Genomic DNA, 21,234 nt, shown 5'->3' with positions numbered 1-21,234 from the left:
ACAGCTGCCGGCCTGCACCACAGTCATGGCAACGTGGGATCCAAGCCACGTCTGCAACCTAAACCGTAGCTCACGGCAGCACTGGATCCTTAACCCACTGAGCAAGGCCAGGGACCGAACCCGCATCCTAATGGATACTAGTCAGGTTCGCTACTGCTGAGTCACGATGGGAACTCCTAACTCCATACATATTTCTAAACCTAAACTAATTCTACTCGGTTTCAGTTGCTCCCTGTAATTACGATGCATGTCTTATATCTGGTCACGAATTTTTGCCAAAGTTGTACCAAAGCCAAGCTCAAGAAGTTAAATATAGAGCAAAACCATGAGGTGGGAGCTTTGATCTCAGGCATCCTTCCTTCCCTCAGCAGAGGTGGGCCCTCAGCTCACTTCTGGACACACTGAAGCTGTGACTTCTCTGGGACTGTTGGTCCCTCTATAGAGCTGGCAAGGTGGAGCCATCCAGCACTTTGGAGTGAAGATGGGGCAAGTCCATGCTTCAAAATGCACAACAATGAGGAGGTGGTGACCCTCCCAGCTCTGGCATGAAAATCCTTTCCCCAGCTCTGTCCCTGGCCTTGGGCCACCGAGGAGCTATGAAGGAGAGGTGGGATGGGATGGGATGGGAGTCAGAGTCCCCACAGAGACGCAGGAAGGGAGCAGGGAAGATGGAAGCTGCGGACCTGAGTCTGGGCTATCTAAGGACCCATTAAGGAGGAACAAAGGGAGGCACGCCATGATCCAACCTCCTCCATCCTGACCCTCTGTATATGGCGAGGTCAGACATGGCCATTGAACAGAGTTCTAAAAATAGAGATTGAGGAAGAAGTTTGGGGAGGTCATCCCAACTTGTTCAATAATGTAGAAAAAGAAGGTAACATCAACTTAAAGTCAAGTGCCTGGGTCCTGGCGAGGTCACACTGCCGTTCTCATGATGCAGTGGACGCTCTAAATATTGCCACACAAAAGCCTTTTGCATTTGCGGGAGTTACTATTCCATTACCCACTGGAGCTCAATGCCCTTTGCTCTCCAGGAGTCAAAGGAACGAGAAACTGTGGGTTACTTCCAGTTTATAGCAGTTACTTTGCCTTTGCTATTTGGAAGAGAGATGTTGGAAAGAAGCCCAATTTCTTTCAAAAGGACACTCACGAACATCCTCCTGCTGGGCCCTGCAAGTTAGAAGGGAAGAAGCTGGACTGTGTGTCAATAACTAGCAAGCGGGCTTCTTGGGAAAGTAGAAAGATGGGATTATGGGACAGGCCAACCTGCACCCCACTAGCCCCTCTATTAATGACTGCTGTGGACCTGGAAGGATCAAGTGTGGACAAGAAGGATCAGATGGAGGTAGCAGATGTAGTAAGGAAAATGAAAAGGTCAGCGTGCCCTTGCGAGGGTGTCTGCCTGCACATCTGTACCTGTCGTACCTAACTTGACTCCAGTTCTACCGCCATAAAGACCTGGGATGGGTGGGGAGCCATGAGCCCAGCACAATGGCTCTGCTTACACAGAGAGGAGGTGGGTTCAGTTTGTACCAGTTTCCATGAGAGGGGAGGGTCTGGCTCCTACACACCCTGAATGGGCTGGATCCCTTCTAGATTTAGGGAGATGTTGACCTGAGCTGATGGAAAGCAAACAGGATTAGGGTAGTGCTTAATATCCTGACTTCTAAAATATTGCTAGGAGAGACTTTAACCTGGAGGAGAGATGATTCAGGCAAGCCCTCAGGTCCATGGAAGGCTATGAGTGGTAGAGGGTGTGCAGGCAGAGAAGCAAAGACAAACTCAGATTAGTAGGTAGAAATCCAGTTGCCATAGATGACAGTGGCAAACCACTGGTGAATGGGCAAAGGTCTTCTTCCCCAAAGATAACGTAGAAACAGGACCTTCTTCTCCACAATGAGGGGAAAAAAGAGATCCCTGCTTTGAGATGAAAGCTCAAATAGAGGTATGTGTGGGGTCTTTTCAACTTTTAGATTCTTTGCTTCAATGATCCTCAGGATGTCTTAAGATTTATAAAGAACCTCTTGAACCCAGCCCTCCGAAAACTGTGCTTCTCCTCCATCACTGTTCCATTGAGTGATACAACCTGTACCTACATGTCCAAGCCAGGACCTGGGGATTATCCTGCTGCCTCCTTCTCCATTACACCACAGCCAGACAGCAAGTCTCCTTGTGATTCTACTGACTTACAAATCATCCGCATGTTGCTATTTCCTAGTTCAGGCCATCATCCTTTCTCACAAGGTAAGTAGCCCTTTTCCTGGCCTGCCGGCTTCTGATCACTCACACCCTAACTCTTTGCCCCCCACACCCGAATCATCTTCCACTTGTGGTCAGCGTCTTGCTTAAACACACAAGTGACTTCCTAGCCTCCAGCTCTTCAGCGATTCCCCAGAGAACCTTAAATCAATGCCCACACTTCTAGTTGGCTGCCATGTCTCTGCAGTGTAGAGCCCCACCCAGGTAGGCATTCCACCTCTTGCCACTCCTGCTCCTTCTCCTCAAACTCAGAATTTCTACACCAGCCATCCTGTCTGATGGGCTGATTCATTGCTGCCCTTTGGCTTGGGTGTTAGCTGATCTTTCCTTAGACCCCCAGCCTCTCTCCCTTGATGACTAACCCACCTCTCAGCCCAGTTTAGGTATCTCTTCTTCTCTCACCTTGTCACAACACAAATTAGGTGGGCCTCCCACAAGATCCCCACAACCCCCACAACTTCCATTTGGCTCTGTTTACTAGGCTATAGCAGGAATGAACAAACTTTCTATAAAGAGACTCTGCAGGACATAACTCTGTCACAACTACTGAACATACGCAAATCAGTGGGAATGGCCCTGTCCCAATAAAATGTTATTTGGAAAGCAAGCAATGGCTGGTGGCTTGTGACTCTGAGTCTGTGGAGCCCTAGTCTATAGCAAAGTCACAGAGGATCTGGAGTGGTGGTATTTCAAATTGTGTTGCATAGAACCCCGTGGGGCTGAAAGGGTAGCCTGACCCCAGGAAGGGCCCCTTTACCCTTCATTTAAACAAAGCAGCTTCTGGTCTTTCTTTTTGAAACATTGGAACTCTCTAAAATCACACTTGAATAGATGCCATACTGTTTAATAAGATGAAAATTGTTCCGTGAACAAGAATATCACAGGTTACCTAAAAATGTTTTGGGACATTTTCATAAACAAGAATTCTGTGATAATTAATTTTCTTCTAAATGTGTTCTTTTCTACATATATATATCTTTACATACATATATATCTACATATATATATTTTGTACATGTATATATCTCTACATATCTTTTAAAAAGGTATATGATGCACAATGGTTTATTTAGCATCTAGAAGATTAACGTTGGGGCAAAGGCAGTGGAAGTGGGAAAAGTGACCCCGTTAGTAGAGCCCACGGCTTGGCGTGCTCCAGACGGCATTCATGTGAGCCTAAAAGGAATTTGAAAAGGGCTATGTAACCTGAGTTATACGACCTGAAATCCTGATGTCCAAAATCCAAATGTAATCATGATTCCTCTTTGCTGTCCCCTCGCCCTAGCCTTGTGCCAAAGGACTGGGCCGCCTTCCCTGTGAAGTACCATCAGAGCCACGGGGAGACAGACTGCCACACACATGACTCCTCCTGTGGCTCAGGAAGGTTTCCTAAGTACTCCTCGGATTTCAAAAATCTTTTCAGCATTTGCAGTATCATGAATTATTAATTCCTGTGCCTGATGGATATAAGTTATAAAACGAGCTGCATTTTAATAATAAATCTCAGCTTCACCTGAGCTCACTGGGACTTGCCCTGGGCAGGCAGAGTGGTGGGCTGGGCAAGTGGCCAGGCGCAGTGCACAGTGCCCAAAGAGAGCCCAGGCGTGGCTGTCTGCTTTGCCACATTTTTAAGCGAATCTATTTCATGGTGCATTGGACACACCATGGGTAGATATGGACTAAAGGGCTGATGAAAAATAAGCATTTTTAGTATTAAGAATATTGGAGAGGAAGGACATGTCTTTAGATGTTGAACCATACAAAATTACAATTAGTGACTCACATAGGCCATCCAAAGTGCCAACAGCTATTTCCATCTCTACTTACAGAGTTGCCATGAACCGCAGTTTTATAGAAAAGAACCCCATAGACGTCCCCATAGATTGGTGCATATATATATATCTGAAAGTCTTCTTTTTTTTTTCTGTCTTTTTAGAGTCACAGCTGTCGCATATGAAGTCCCCAGGTTAAGGGTCGAACTGGAGCTACAGCTTCCAGCCTACGCCACAGCCACAGCAACGCCAGATCCAAGCCACATCTGCAATCTACACCACAGCTCATGGCAATGCTGGATCCTTAACCCACTGAGCGAGGCCAGGGATAGGACCTGCATCCTCATGGATACCAGTCAGATTTGTTTCTGCTGCATCATGACAGGAACTCCTGAAAATCTTAAAATGTGACAAGGAAAAATTTTCTGTTTCTATTTTGTAGACACACACACATATACATCTTTTCTTTTCTTTTCTTTTCTTTTCTTTTTTTTTTGGGTAGAAAAAGCTTTATGCACAAAGGAGCAATGTTTATGTAAGATAAGTATTGTGATTATGACATACATTGTGGAGGAATTCTCCAGGCACTAAAATCACTTTCTGTGAGCTTCACGACTGAAGTGACAACCGGGCCACTGGCAGAGAGCTGTGACCTCCAACCTTCCCAACTCACTAACAGCCACTCCACGCATGAGGGGTGCACTCTGCCTCCAAAAGGACATCTTAACCTTCTCTCAACACCAAGACTCAGGATTCCAGAGGTGGCTGCAGGTATAACTTACAGATGATGTTTTAGGTTCCATGCCAAAAGAATATTTCAAAATCTGAAAATTAGGAGTGAGAGTAATCTCTAAATTCTTTGAACCTTTTTTCTTTCCCCTTTACAAATGAATAGAATGTGAACATATGGACATGGACATTTGCATTAAAGAAACCAAGTTCTTGCAGGTCAATATTTTACATAGTGGGAATGCTAATCTTCTAATACATTGGTAAGCTGCATTGCAACTGTGAGTTAATTGGACATGGCATGGAATTTCGATTAATGGTAAATTTGGAACAGATTTACTCCACAAAGTATTCTGTGCGGTATGAACTTGGGAAAGGTGCTCCATGTATGGATGTGTGAAGATGTCTGGAGTGTGGAAATTTATTCAACACAAACATAATGCACACCTACCACAGAGAAGTCAGCTATACCAGGCACAGGAAAAAAAAAACGACTTGAATATGTGATGGTTAAGCCATCTCTTTTAGCCAACATTACTTAAAGGTCAGATAGCATGATGAACAAGATAACTGGAGCAAAGTTGCAATGCTTAGCAATTTTAATATGCTATTGTTTTTAAAGCTTTGTCTTTCTTATCTTCCTCAGTGAATTGGTGCTATTGCTCAGTATGTGTTAACTCAATTCTCTCCACTCTATTTTTTTTCTTTGCAGTGCCACTTAAAAAAATGTATTACAGTTGATTTTAAAATGTCCTGTCAATTTCTGCTGTACAGCAAAGTGACCCAGTCATACATCTATACATACTCTCTTTCTCATATTAACTTTCATCATGTTCCATCACAAGTGATTGGACAAAGTTCCCTATGTTGTACAGCAGGACTTCATTGCTTATCTATTCTAAATGTAAAAGTGTGCATCTATTAACCTCAAACTCCCAGTCCAACCTACTCCCTTCCCTCTCCCCCCTGCCCCTTGGCAACCACAAGCCTACTGTCCATGTCTGTGAGACTGTTTCTATTCTATAGAAAGGTTTGTTTGTGTCATATTTTAGATTCCACACATAAGGGATATCATATGGTATTTGTCTTTCTCTTTCTCGCTTATTTCACTTAGTATGAGAATCTCTAGTTCCAGCCATGTTGCTGCAAATGGCATTATCTTGTTCTTTTTTATGGCTGAGTAGTATTCCATTGTGTATGTGTACCACATCTTCTTAATCTACTCATCTGTCAATGGACATTTAGGTTGTTTCCTTGTCTTAGCTATTGCAAACAGAGCTGCTGAGAACATAGGAGTGCGTGTATCTTTTTGAATGAAAGTTTTGTCTGGATATAAACCCAAGAGTGGGATTGCTTGGTCATATGGTAGTTCTATATTTAGTTTTTCTGAGGACCCTCCATACTGTTTTCCATAATGGTTTCACCAATTTACATTCCCACCAACAGTGCAAAAGGGTTCTGTATAACTTCTTTGGATAAATCCACTGTTCATTGTGTTTACATCACTAGAAATCCCCAAAGCCTCAACCTTTTTCAAAGGAAGAGTTATTTTTCATTTTTCCTGTAAAAGAGGGAGTGTGGGGTGAATGCAGCTGACCACACAAGATTCTGATTTCTGGGTCCTGGATGATGTCTTTAGAATGTTCTAACCTATTTTGTGCAATCTTATAATTTTTTAAAGGATTTATACTCATCAAAAATTACAGCAGCATCAATAGTATTCTGTACGAATCGAGTAGCTTGGAGGCCCACACAAGGAAAATTCATGACAGTGTGTCTGTTAAGAAGATATCAAATGAAAGAGCAATTGTTTGAAGTTTGTCATTTTTGTTGTCAATGTAGATATAATTTTTCCTTATGGAATGGATATCAGGAATGGAGAAGGGGTAAGAAGATGCTCTTTTCCAGCTGCTTATTTGTTTTTAATCAACTGTCAAAAAAACTGATAACAGGCATGCTGACATGAGATCACCCTACCTGTCTGTGAGGCCACAGGTGTCTATCTGGAGGTCACGGAAACTCCCCAGCGCCCCCTGCTGTACTGAGATGGGATCCACCGCTTTGTCACCAATGGAGATGAGCCTCAAGCAGCCTTGAAATCCACCCAGGGGATTTGCACAACCAGGACCAGAGCTGTTGTCAGGACAGCCTGAACGAACATGGAAACGCACACAGGAGAGAGAAAAAAAAAACAGCTATGACAAAAATATGGCATGGTATTTCTCATATGCAAAAATTGCTGCTTTCCCTTATTTGCAGACACCAAAGGATTAGACTTCTATACCATTTGAGAAGGTCATATTACCCATGGATGGGGTAGTGGAGAGCTGACAAGAGCCAAATTTGTTAGTATCGCTTAAGTGTAAAAGCAATAACGAAAGCCAGGCTTATGGAGAGATGAGAGGAAGGGAAGATGTGAAATCCAACAGTTATTGAACATTTAATTTAAGCAAAGTTTGATTTCCTTTTTGAAAGCATACTCAAGAAATCACTCCATTTAGCATAATGTTAACTTAGATGAATAAGAGCATGTGATAGTAGGATCAGAAAAAAAGTTACAGGCAGAATAGCACTGGCTAAATTTAAAGTGTTGGAAAAATAATTTTAAATTGAGAACTGGCTTGAATATCCTACCTTTATCAAAATGAGGGTAACTACCTGTTCTTTATGTGCATGTGTATATGCATGCCCAGGCCCGTTTTAAAACAAATTTGATAATACCTGGACTATGAAATCTAATACCAATTTCTATTTGCTTTTCTAATTTAAAAAAATAGGCACTTTGTCAAAAATCTTTCAACATTAGCACTCACAGGTTAACAAATATGATATGGCATTGCCAAGAATGGAGAAAAATTAGCAACCCGAGTATTCTATTTAAAAAAGAAATGGGCTTTGGTTATTTTCCACAATGAATTAAATTTTACAAACTCTGCTCCAGTCATTAATTGGTTTGTCATAAATCACAAGCTACCATTCCTATTTAGTAGTTTTAGCTTATCCTCCTGGGCTTTCCAAGATGACAGTGTTCTTATAATGATTCTGAGCAAGGACATGGCTTTGAAATCAAAATCAAAGCAAACGGGATGCGGGCGGGGGCGGGGGGGGGGGTGGTTCAGTGCCGTCCCACCCTCTCCTGAGTTGTCCCTTAAGGAATCACAGGTTCTTAGATTTGCATAATGCAAGATTAGCAAGGTAGATGAGTAAGGCGAACGTTAAGGAGAGAGGATGCAGTTATTGTGAAATGCTTCTGAAAAAGGCAACAACTTGGGGAAATCTGTAGTAGGAAGCACAGACCCCATTCTTCCCTCCTGTTCAAGACTGAAGCTCTCCCCAGCAACAAAAGTGCCCAAGGATGCAATGGCGATACAGTGGCTAAGATCCATTTTCTCAACTGGGCCCTCCCTGAAGGGCAACCCAGCTTCCAGAGGCTTCTGTTGCAACTGTATTTGTTCCTTTGCCTCCCCCAGTTGCTCTTTCAACTCTCCAGGTGTTGTTTACAAGTATTACCCCCCCACCCCCGAACACCCACATGCAAATCTCCCATGCAGAGGCAGCCTCCTAGGGAACCCAACCTACAGCCCGACATAGAACACCAGCTCCAAGCATTTACTAAATCGAATGCTTTATTTTCATCTGCCAATATCAAAGCAGCACAGCACTTTTAATAATTAACATTGTTTCGATTCAAAAAACACTGTCAAGTAAATGTTATGTTTCACATGAAAGGTACCTATTTTATTTATGCTTTGCCTTATGAAATTGTGTTTCATTCATATCATTTCCATAACTGCTTTAACTTTTTAGATACAGGGTCATAATTATTCATCTTTTTTGTGTTGTATTTTCCAGTCATTTAAATATTCAGGAATTCTTGTGTTAATATTGACAGCCTTGAGGTGTGAGGTGATTTTATAAGATTCTTATTTTTTTTAATCAAATGGAGTAAGTAGTGTTATCAACTCAAGATTTCTCTCATTGTGCTTATGCGTTTCTCATTCATCTCTCATACTTTTATCTGGAAATCGCTGGCATACTTTCAAAGAGCAAGAACTGAAGAAGATAGAGCCTCTTCTTGTTCCTGCCTAATGGATGCTAGCTTTCTTCCTAAGGATTTTCATAAAATACATTTAGTTTATCTTTTCTTTCAGTGACTGTGGCTTTAATGCTTTGTATGTCTGACAGAGAGAATTCAAAACAAGTCAAGCCCTGCATCAGGTTGAAACCATGAAAGGCCCAATGAAATCTCATAAATAAACCTCAAAGAGACTTTGACATTTCAAATTTAATGTTATATCATAAAGAACTGTTAAACTTTACAGCTTTCCTTAACCATCGTCCCGTCTTATGGGAAAATGCACAAATGTTAATTCGTACAAGAATTTCTGAAGGGTTGGATATATTTGGAAGAAACTTGGTGTGTCTTTACACCTTATTGGTGACTTCTACTTACAGTAACTTAGTGACTAAGAATGGCAGGATAAAACATAGGAAATTTTAAGTCAATAAATAGTTTTATGGAATCACTATTATTCCTTTTCTGTTTTCTTCTTTCTCTTCAGATCACAAGCCTCAAATTCGTCCAAAATGAAATGTAGTATCTAACTATATCTGTTAGCACACACAAAAAAGACCACATCCAGTGGTCACAAGGAAACCTTTCTGATTGTGGATCTTTAAAGAAGGCAAGCTCGAGCCCCTGAGTGCTCCCTTCTCCAGTTTTGAGAGGTCAGGAAGCAAGGGTCCCACAGCCCCTGACAAGCTCAGGCCAGGAGACACCCCTTTATCCATGGGGATGGTCTGAAGCCCCGGTGGTAAAATGGCAGAGGGCCATTCATCGGTAACCTGACTTGAGGCGGGGAGTGAAGTAGACAGTGAATACTTATGCTAAATTAATGGAAGAGATCCATCATGATTGAGGGACTCAGAAGTACCTCTGAGGGTGACAGATAAATTGTCACTTATGTCAGTGCACCAGATGGGTCCTCAGACAAGACATTAGACTTGTCATAGGCTCCCTGGCCTGCCAATGTTTCACAGTAAAACACTCAGGGGATCCTGAACATAATTTAGTATTCCCCAGCTCTGTAGTCCGAGTGTGATATTGAATAGTACAAACCTTCCATAAAAGGGAATTTATCAAGAGCTTGCCTTTCCACTACCCTTAATATCAGGCACGAAAAATCTGTGCACAATACACTATAATGAAACTGCTCTTGGAAGACCAATTTACAAAAAAAGCTCAGACTAAGAAAAGATAGAAAAGGAAGAAGGAACACCTAGACCACAAAGTTCTGATGAGATGCTTAAGAAATGCCACTACTGGAGGTCCTGGAGGTTTTGGTGTGGGACCGTGGGTTAAGAGTCCAACTGCAGCAGCTTGGGTCACTGCAGAAGCATGGGTTCAATCCCTGGCTGAGCGTAGTGGATTAAAGGATCCCACATTGACGTAGCTGCAGTGTACTGCACAGCTGCAGCTCAGATTCATTCAATCCCTGCCCAGGAACTTCTGTATGCCACAGTTTCGGCCATAAAATAAAATTTAAAAAGAAAGAAAAAAGAGAAGAAATACTGCTATTTTATAGGTGGGCTCCTCTCACGGTAAGAAAACCAGGCTCTGAGACTTCCAGGCCAAAACAAAATAAGAGATTTCCAGGTGGCCAGAGAGCCCTGGCTTATGCCTCCTGTCCTGTAATATTCATTGAGATCATCTCCTTCATTTGCCAAAGTGTTCTGGTTTGGACAATGAACTGTATGTTCACTCTAACTGTAATAGCAAGACAGGCCAGTCTGCTTTCACGGTAAAGCATCACAACAAATTCGGTTGACCATATCATGGTAATTGAAAACTTGCAGCTGAATGTCCATCAGGAAGAACAGTAATGGGAAAGAAAACTAGTTAAGGAGATCTCAGTACCTGGGGTATTTTTTTTCCTTCAAAAATATCAAATATCTTTAATTGGCTTTCTCCTAGACGACCCAGAATCCCTTACTTTACTAGTCCAAATATTGCTACAGAGCATGGTTTGGATAAAGTTCATTTCCATGTCAACATCATTCATATTCTGGTACAGAGAGACATCAGTCAAGAAGATAATAACCAGGATTTCCCATCGCGGCACAGCAGAAAATTTGACTAGTATCCATGAGGACACGGGTTCAATCCCTGGCCTCACTCGGTGGGTTAAGGATCCGGCATTGCTGTGAGCTCTGGTGTAGGTCACAGCTGTGGCTCAGATGTGACGTTGCTGTGGCTGTGTGTAGGCCAGAGGCTACAGCTCAGATTCAACCCCTAGCCTGGGAACGTCCACATGCCACGGATGTGGGCCCCCCTCAAAAAAAAGAAAAAGAAGATACATAAACACTGACACGAGCTACACTTTGGATTGAATTAATTACCTAGATATAGGGTTTTCAAGGTGGAGCTTCTCCTTGAACTGTAGCTGACCTATCCTACTTTACCCAGAACAGAAATGGAAAGTCCAATGGATTATGGAGACAAAAGGGCCCTGAACAAGAGTTTCTCTACCTGCACATACACTTGTGAATATAGGGAGTTCCCATTGTGGTGCAGTGGAAATGAATCCGACTAGTAACCATGAGGTTGCAGGTTCGATCCCTACCTTTACTCAGTGGGTTAAGGATCCAGCGTTGCTGTGAGCTGTGGTGCAGGTCACAGTCGTGGCTTGGATCCCACATTGTTGTGGCTCTGGTGTAGGCCGGTGGCTACAACGGCTACAGGTCCGATTCGACCCCTAGCCTGGGAACTTCCATATGCTGCCAGTGTGGCCCTAAAAAGACAAACAAACAAAAAAGAACAGCAACAACAAAGAACAAAACAAAACAAAAATACCAACAAACTTGTGACTATAGTAAATCTACTGAGAACCAGAACTTCATGTCCATTGAATGTCCATGTCCGTGTCCTAGATCTGCCTCTCCTGGTTTTCTTTCAGTATAAATAATCCACCTTTTTATTTACCATCACTAACTTACTGTGTTCTGTTTTTGTTTGTCTGTTTTAGTCTGGCAAAGGCTTTACTTGCCTTTGTAAAAGAGTATACGCTCTTTCTCTAGGGAAAAAAAAAAAGATGCTGTTATGTTGGTATAAGATGTACAGACGACTAAGTTAGTTTGAGTCCGTGGCTGAAACTGTCCTGTAGGAATCAACTGGATATTTATAGCTACGCATAGAGGGGTCACTCTAAATTTATACATTAGTTAGAAATAATGTGCTGTGACTGCAAGCTCTATTTTTGCCACTCAGTGCCACCACATAATTACATTAGAAAAATAGGAAAGCTGTAGTGAAAAATGTAGTCATTATACTCTCTCATGGGATGTTTAAACTTTGCAGTTCCACTCATGTTAGGGACACTGTTTCTCATGGGGAACTACATTAACAGGACAATTTTCTTGCACATCAATGCAATTTTATGAAAATACATAAGAAAGGCCTATTATGCCTTTTTCAACACATTGCCTCTGATCTCTAGGGTCCTTTCATAGATATTAGTGGAGCAGAGGCTGGATCTACCTATGCAGCCAATGTGAGTACTGTGAGTTCTTGAGCATTCATTCAACTTAATCACTGGAACATGTCACTCAAACCACAGTCCTATCGTTGCACAAGATTGACTTATAGATTAGAAAAGTCTGATAGTTTGCGCGTAAGGAACATTTAAAAATCACTGGCAAGATGATTCTTAGCAGCTGCACAAGAATATTTATAGTACTTTTTATAATAACAAAAAGATGGGAACTATCCAAATGCCTATCGACATAAAATGGAATGGTGAAACTGTTGAGTAAAACATGATATAATAGGCATCAAAAACCATATAGCCATGAAAATTAATTAACTTTAGCTATTCCTATCCAAATGGCTGGATCTCAAAAACTAAAGTAGGACAAAAAAAAAAAAAAAAGCATGTCACAGAAGAATGCATGCAGTATTGTCCTATCTATAAAATTAAAAGTAAGCCAACACAAGACAATTTATTGTTTAAAGTCACCTCCATAGATGATCAATTATAAAGAAAAGCAGCACAAAGACTGGCTTATAAAAAGCAGGATAATACTGGCGTTCCCGCGGTGGTGCAGGGGGTTAAGAATCCGACTGCAGCGGCTCAGGTTGCTGCAGAGGTGTGGGGAACAGAACTGCCGATGCTGCAGTGTAGGGTGCAGCTGCAGCCATTAAAAAAAGAAAAAAAAATCAGGGTAGCAGGGTAATACTTAACTGAGGGAATGAGAGTCTGGAGGAATAAGAGATGTTTCGAAAGTACTGTAGTGGTTATTTTTGAAAAGGAGAGGATGCATTGACATATATTCTTTTAAGAAACATTAGCAGTCTTTTTAAAATGAGTAGATATGATCTATTTCATAGGAACAACTGACTCATAATCATATCGGCATGTAAATGTTTATGGAAAGTACCTCCTCTCCTGTAGCTGTGCATCCACATTCTGAGCATGTAGAATGTTCAAATCAGAAAGATGATTCTGTGATTTGAAAAGCATTTTTTTTTTGCTTTTTAATACATAACATTACAAGTATTTTATTTCGTGTCATTAAACACTACACAGATTGTTCTTTCTATTTCTTTTAGCGCTTCAAAATCTTTTACCTTTTAAATTACAGCTCTTGGATAAATTCTTTATTTAGTTTTGAAGGAATTTGTTCCTCTCCAGACTATAAAATCCATCATAAGTGTAAAGGTTTAAGAAATTATCTGGGTCAGAAATGTGTCACATTTAGCAAGCAAAGGAAAGCAAACAATCTGATCTTTTAATGCTGCTGGCACTATTCTACCTTTCACAGTAAAGGTTGCTTTAGGGGATGTGAAAGATTAAACAACTTGATTCATGGTTTGTGTGCTTATGGTCGATTTTTAAGGGAGAATTTTTTATTTTCTTGTTGGGCTATCAAGCTATCTCCACCATGATTCCAAAGGTATTTGAGAAAGAAACAAGTATAAAATGCAAAACAGCAATAATATCAGAGAGGGCTTCAAGCCACAATTAGAAAAAAAAAAGTCTTCCTATTGACAACTCTAAGCTGGATTTTTCACTTGAATGACCCAGGGATGGAGATTATTACTCTGAGAAGTTCCCCCTCCCCACAGGAAAGGAGCCTGGATGGAAAAAGAGCCTGGATGAACTCAATCAAGATCTGCTAAGCAGGCAAACACCCATTTACTACAGTCCTGGGGAGAAAGCCTAATGCTGTCTTTATTAAAAATCTATCGCTAAGAGATTGGATATAGTTCCCTGTGCTGTACAGTAGGACCTATCTCTTGGGGTAGCACAGGATGGAAGATAATATGAGAAAAAGAATGTGTATATATATATATATATATATATATGACTGGGCCACTTTTCTGTATAGCAGATATCGACACAACCCTGTAAGTCAACTATAATAAAAAAAAACTATCACTAAGCAATGAGTGAAATATTAATAGCTATTCATCTCTTCCTCTGTTGTCTATAATGATGCCCTTCTGCATAGGCAGTAGGAATAAAATAGTTCTTAAATTTCGAAGTGCAGCAGACCACCTGGGGGTCTTGGTGAAATACAAATTCTGGGTTAGGTGTCCTCCTCTGGGGTGGTGCATCTGCATTTCCAAGAGGCATCCAGGTGATGCTGAGGCTACTGGTCCATGGACCACACTTTGAGGAATCAGGCTCCAGGCAGAAGAGAAGTTGACAGAGGAATATCCACATGCAGCAATAAAGCTGGCACATAAAATCTGAAGGAAAGGTTATAAGGGTCATTTGGCTTTAGGAAAATTCCCTCTAGTACGGCATTAAAGGTAAGAAATACAGAGTAATGACCCCTAATGTTGTCTGCACATTGAATCATTCAAAAAGCATTTGAGAAACCTTTTGTCCAGGCCTTGGGACCAGTTAAGTCAGAATTTCTGGGGAATGAAGCCAGGCATCAGCATTTTGAAGCTTTACAGGTGCTGTAACGTGCAGCCATAGTTGAAAACAAGTGCTAAATTTAACATCCATCCTACTGTATATAATTTTAAAGAAGTCTACCAGTTGGTAGACTTGCATTTTAGACCATGATTTATTACCTTTGTTCATACGACATTCCCAATGACTATTAACTGAAAGAGAAAAATCACTCTTTTTCATTTAACAACATGGGTTAAAAGGCAGGAGCTGGAAAGATAAAGATGGTTTGATTGCCAATATAGCCCAGTTCCTTTCACTTACCCCCCAAATAATAGGTGTCGCCTGACTCAACTGGCCCACGTAGGGAGTGAGCCGTGGAGGCTGCCTCACCATCCACCATCACACTTAGATGACTCCCTTTTGCAGCTAAGGACACAGAATGCCACTGCCCATCATTTAATCTGGCACCTGGAAGTAAACAAAATGGGTTAAAAGAGATTTCTATAAGCCCTACAGATGCCTCTAAACAGGGCAAATACTTGAAACCAATATGATGCATATCTAGGACCACTTGTCACAGACCATCAAGAACATATCTGAAATCCACCCAGGTCTTTTAGCTGGCTGAACAATGGAGAATGCACCACAGAGAGACAAAGAGAGGCGTAGGGTAGAGGTGGGCTTGGCTGGGGGCCTCTAAGCAGGTAGGTAGGTCATGCAGTAAGCTGGACATGCTTAAGGAGAGGAAGGTGCCACCCACGTCAACAGAAGAGGGGACTGTTTTGTAAATTTTCTGGTTGCAGACGTCTTGCATCTGATCCATCACAGTCAATGGACTGGCCTGTCTGGTATTTGTTTAGGTTCTAACAAAAGCTGTTACATTCAGTTGGGAATATTATGGCCTCTAAGCACTTTGCCAGGAGTGTATTTCACTTTCTCATCACTCAACTTAGTAAAGGGCAGGTAGAAAAGAAGAGAAGAGCAAGAAAGAAAACAGAATGAAAGGGATAAAGAAGAAACAAGAGTGCATTGCCCAAACATTCTGCCTTGGAAAATGCAGCATTGGTTATTCCAGGCCTAAGGCCTTAATAGAATAAGATGCCTACGAGTGACCCTCAATAATCATGAAATGATAAAATATTTCCAATAACATGGCCTTGGGCATATTCATTCTCATGTGGTTTATTAAGAGTTTGAGATGTTGAAAGGTAGAGGCATTTTCCAAAAATCTAAGATATAAACATAAAAACATTTTCTTACTTTTGTGTATTGTCATTATCTATAATAATCTTGGTAGACTATTTAGAAAAAATATATATGTGTATATGCGACTGGGTCACCTTGCTGTACAGTAGAAAATTGACACAACACTGTAAACCAGCTACAAGGGAAAAAAAGAAAAAATATATGTTGGCAGTCTTTAAAAATACTAACTGAAGTCATAATAAGACATGAAAATTAAAAAAACAAAATGTAAAGTTAGAAAAGTACTGCATTAAAGTGTGTATATGTGTGGGGGTACATACACGAGCATTGTATAAACAAGCAAAAGAGTGGCAGAAAATGTTGCTAAATACTAACCTTAATTTTTTCATAAAGGAGTTGTTTTATTCATTTTATATCCCTTATACATTTTCTGTTTTTTCCAAAGTGGATACAGTATATTCAAGCTATTGTTACATTACATTATTATTTTTAAAAACTCTTAACTGTGCCTTCAAAAGTAGTCACTGTCTCTTGATCTATGAGGTGAAATATCTGTATTTTTTTCTTCAAGTAATGGGGTTGAGAATGGTCAACTGGTTGAATTACTGACCAGCTACCAACTGCGCATGACACTAGCATCTCCCAGACTTACCAGTGGGGTCTCCTACTGGATGAAAACCCAATGCTATGTCATGCAAATAAATCAATAAGCAGTAAGCGTCCCAGTCCACTCACCAAATCTGGGTTAGCTAGCTTCTACTAGGTTATTTCACGGACACAAATAACTGCTACGTTTCAATGAGTAAACAGCCAGGCTTTGTTTCTTGCTGTGGCCCTAGGCCCACTGGGTCAACGTCCTCTGTGCTCCAGGCATCTATTCAAGCAGGACCAAGATGAATACATGGCCCCATTTCTGTTTCGCAGCTGAGAGAAAACAGCCCTTGGCAGAAAGTTGAAGCTTCTACTCAGATGTGGCACATGTGCCTTCTGCTTTCATTTCACTGGTACAATGTATCATTTGGCCAAGGATAAAGGACATGTCCCCTCCACAGGAGGTCATGGCAGTTCTCATAGCAGCCCCCTGAGATGCATGTTTCAATTAAGGGAGGTGGGGAATAATTGGAATCCTTAGAAACTATCTTGGTTAACAAGGAAGGGGGTCATAAAGAAATACTTGTGCTCGTTGAAAAACGAGTTGACAACTGGATTTTTTGGGATGCCATGCCTGAGCATGCTAGTGAGCCTGTGTTACTATACTCTAATCATCTTCAAGAATGTCCTGAAATGTTTAAGTAATGTATGTTACAAATGACAAACATACAGACTGTTTACAGTTCTATAAGATTCAAAGTCAATCTGTGGGAATTAGAAGTTACGTTAGAGCCCAGTGAAAATGTTGGCCCCAAAGCAAATATGGTCATATTTCTGGTAGAAAGTTAACCAGTCCTATCTAATTTAATATTATATTTTGGTATTTATTGTCCAATTGACCATATACATCCATGTCCCTCAAATGCTTGTCAAACCAGGTTTTTCCTTTCTTTCCTTCCTTCCTTCCTCCTTCTTTCCTTCCTTCCTTCCTTCTTTCTTTTTGTCTTTTTAGGGCTGCATCTGCAGCATATGGAGGTTCCCAGGATAGGGGTCAAATCAGAGCTGCAGCTGCTGGCCTGCACCACAGCCACAGTAACACTGGATTCAAGTTGCGTCAGCAACCTACACCACAGCTCACAGCAACACTGCATCCTTAACCCACTGAGAGAGGCCAGGGATTGAACCTGCGTCCTCATGCATACTAGTCAGGTTCATTACCACTGAGCCACAACGGGAACACCAGCTTTTTCCTTTCTGCTTGATCTCTCATGAGTAACTTTGACATGGGCTTAAGATTCACCTGAGGGTGTGCCCGACATGACCCAGAAGGTCAAAGATCCGGCTGTAAAAACAGTATAACTTTGTTTTCCTCACATCTATTAAACATTAGTTTTGATACTTTCCAACACTTTCTCACTTTCGGGGAGGGGATAGTTTTAACGTCACAAGGTTACTACAGCTCCTCGCCCTGTGCACATGTGCAGATAATAGAAATGCTAGACTCTTGCTTTGTGTTTTATGTATTTATGAAGCCAGAACATTTTCAGACTCAACACTAGTTCATGAAAGATAATGAGAAAAGCTAAGACCCAAAATATGGAGGATTTAGCTTAGACACTTAAAACACATATTATGAGACTGAACCTAAAGTAGAGTTTTGAAAGAAGTGCTGTAATCCTAGAGCTAAAGAGAATGAACAATAACAACAAAAAAATTTTTTTTTGTCTTTTTGTTGTTGTTGTTGTTGTTGCTATTTCTTGGGCCGCTCCCGCGGCATATGGAGGTTCCCAGGCTAGGGGTCGAATCGGAGCTGCAGCCACCGGCCTACGCCAGAGCCACAGCAACGCGGGATCCGAGCCGCTTCTGCGACCTACACCACAGCTCACGGCAGCGCCGGATCGTTAACCCACTGAGCAAGGGCAGGGACCGAACCCGCCACCTCATGGTTCCTAGTCGGATTCGTTAACCACTGCGCCACGACGGGAACTCCAACAACAAAAATTTTAAATGGTCCTCCCCATCTTATCATTTAGGGGTTCTCTTAAAGGTTACATAGTGTATCTGTCCCAATGATTACCACATCCACTTAAAATCTGACATTAAAACACAGTATTTAGTTTGATTTGGTGAAGAATTTCTCCCTTCCTCCCCCTCTCTACCTGCCTACCTACCTATCTATCTACAGACAGAAATATTGCATGGGAGAACTTGCAGAAAACACTCCAGAATATCTCCTTGAATTGGTGATCGATGTCATTCTCCATATAATACGAGACTGTGCTTAGTAAAATTTGTCATTCTAACTTAAAAATAAGATGTGAGCATTTACATTCATTTTCTACATCTCTGCATCATAATTCTCATCCTTCGTTCTTCTCCAGTGGGGTTTCAACCTGTCCCACTCCTGACGAAAGGACAGCCTGTTTCCTATTGTCAAAGGATGGGTGGAGACCAGAGAGCAGCTTTTGTATTTTTGATGCGTGCTACGATGAAGAGGATGCTGGTTCTCCCACACCTCTCCAGCCCCTCAGAAGGCCTCAGTCTGGGGGATGCCATGGTTCTGGGACTAGTGATGAAATATGAGTAATTAAAAGTTGTGAGTTATAACGGATTAACAGGGCTGTGCTAAGGGTTTATAAGCGTTATAGCCCTGGGTTCTCCCCATAACTCATGTGAGTGTCATTTTAAAGATCAGGACCCTGAGGCTTCAGGAGAACAAGCAGCCTTATCAAAGGAGCAGGGGCGGATCTGGAAGCTTGCATGGGACAGAGGTCCTCTTACACACCCCTTTCATTTGCTTAACTCAGTTTCTTCTAATGACAGAGGATAATGACTGTCTGTAGAAGTAGAGACAATTTAGCCAAGTGTGGAACTGTGTCCCTTCTTTCATAAAGAGAACATCGAGAGTTCCCTGGTGGCTCAGTGGGTTAAGGACCTGGCATTGTCACTGCCATGGCTCAGGTCATTAACTGTGGTGTGGGTTCGATCCCCGACCTGGGAATTTCCTCGTGCCTTAAGCAAGGTCCAAAAAAAAAAAAAAATGAGGGAACTCCATCAGTGAACACACACACTCCTTTTCTCCCCCCTGCCCCCCGCCCCCGTTGCTTCCACTTTTCCTCTCTTTCCACGACCCCCTCCCTTGGCCCAGCCCTAGAGACACACATGCACTAGATTATACACTTTTGGTACATATCTCCACTTCTTCAGAAATATCTCGAGGCAACTATTAGGAATAATTATCTAAAACCTGGAAATTGGCTAAGAGGTATCTTTTCGATGCCATGCAATGAAATTTGTTTCAACTGGGTAAACTGTTGGGTACTTGATACAAGATTTAAAATGAAAAGAAACGCAGCTTGCTTATTTTTCATCTATTTCAAATGCATAAAAGATTCTCCTTCAAAGACTACTAAAGCAAGGATCAAGAGAAATTTACCTTTGGTGTGCTTCTGAAAAATACCACATTACACTGCAAAATCTTAAAAATTGGAACAATAAAAAAATTATGTAATGTTTTGGTGTCAGCTTACCAAAAATTCAACAATTAATACATGTGTGTGTTGGGAGGAAGGGCAGTGTGTACCCACATTGAAACAACAGTAAAAAGCTATCTCTTTTAGTTCATATTACATGTTAATTATAAAGTTGCACAAACCAAAATTTAGACAATTTACTGAATCTGAGTCGACACTATCAACTCAGTTCGTTTGATGCTGACATTTTTTTATTTATATAAAGAAAGGAAAACTTAATTTCCATTACCAGCTTTTTTTTTTTTTAATTTTATGGCCATATCTGGGCATATAGAAGTTCCTGGGGCAGGGATTGAATCTGAGAAGCAGCAGTGGCAACGACAGATCCTTTAACCCACTGCACCAGGCTGGGGATCGAGCCTGCACCTCCACAGAGAGCCAAGCCACTGCAGTTGGGTTCTTAACCCACTGTGCCACAACAGGACTTCTTCATCCCCAGCTTTTTAGTCTGAAACTAATAACCACAGGTCAGGAAGACATTCCTTCCATATTCATCATGAGCCTGCCTAGGTTTTACTTTGTATCTGTTTCAAATGCAAAGCAATCCCTGAAGTTCAAAAATAACATGACTCTAGAAGTTGAGTCTAGAAATAAACAGAATCTTTTTGGAAAACTACAGCAGAACACATCCACCCAGTTGTAAGAAGCCTTATCAATCAATCAATCAATCAATCAATAAAGAGCCCCCAAAGAAAGCACTGGCCCTGAGAAGAGGGGAAAATAATAATATTTTGAAAATCAGTATGTGTTCAAAGAAACCTGTTTTTCTCAAGACTACTTAGGATTAGGCTGATGTCTTCCGGCATTTCAGTTTACTGCTAGTTACTAACTATAAACTTATAAATAATCTTTTTTTCCTCTTTTTCTTTTTTTCCTTTCTTTACATTGAAGTTTCGTTGATTTACAATGCTGTGTCAGTTTCGGGTATACAACAGTGATTCAGTTTTACACGCATATACATGTGTGTACAAATATGTATGTGTATATATATACACACACACACACACATATATATTCTTTTTCAGATTCTTTTCCCTTATAGGCTATTACAAAATGTGAAGTATAGTTCCCAGTGCTCTACAGTAAATCCTTGTTGCTTATCTATTTTGTACACAGTAGTGTCCGTTAATCCCATGCTCCTAATTTTCCCCTCCCCCTCCCCTTTCCCCCCTTGGTAACCATAAGTTTATAATCATTTTTATTTTATTTTATTTTATTTTCCCACTGTATAGCAAGGAG

The 21,234-nt window shown here is 41.2% G+C and overlaps 1 protein-coding gene across 3 annotated transcripts in view; it reads right to left on the bottom strand.

Moving 5' to 3' along the window:
• LOC125116656 (contactin-associated protein-like 3) overlaps positions 1 to 21,234 on the bottom strand; it is a 200,478-nt gene that overhangs the window by 67,435 nt on the left and 111,809 nt on the right. For all 3 annotated transcript variants that reach the window (XM_047762089.1, XM_047762091.1, XM_047762090.1), the window contains exons 9-10: positions 14,987 to 15,133; positions 6,738 to 6,909 (exon numbers count right to left, since the gene is read on the bottom strand). In XM_047762089.1, the coding sequence (XP_047618045.1) occupies positions 6,738 to 6,909; positions 14,987 to 15,133 (319 nt within the window). The remainder of the gene's footprint in view (positions 1 to 6,737; positions 6,910 to 14,986; positions 15,134 to 21,234) is intronic.

This window comes from Phacochoerus africanus, chromosome 15 (genome assembly GCF_016906955.1).
Source record: "Phacochoerus africanus isolate WHEZ1 chromosome 15, ROS_Pafr_v1, whole genome shotgun sequence".
NCBI classification, from domain to species: domain Eukaryota; kingdom Metazoa; phylum Chordata; class Mammalia; order Artiodactyla; family Suidae; genus Phacochoerus; species Phacochoerus africanus.
This window is presented reverse-complemented; position numbering and strand designations above follow the sequence as displayed.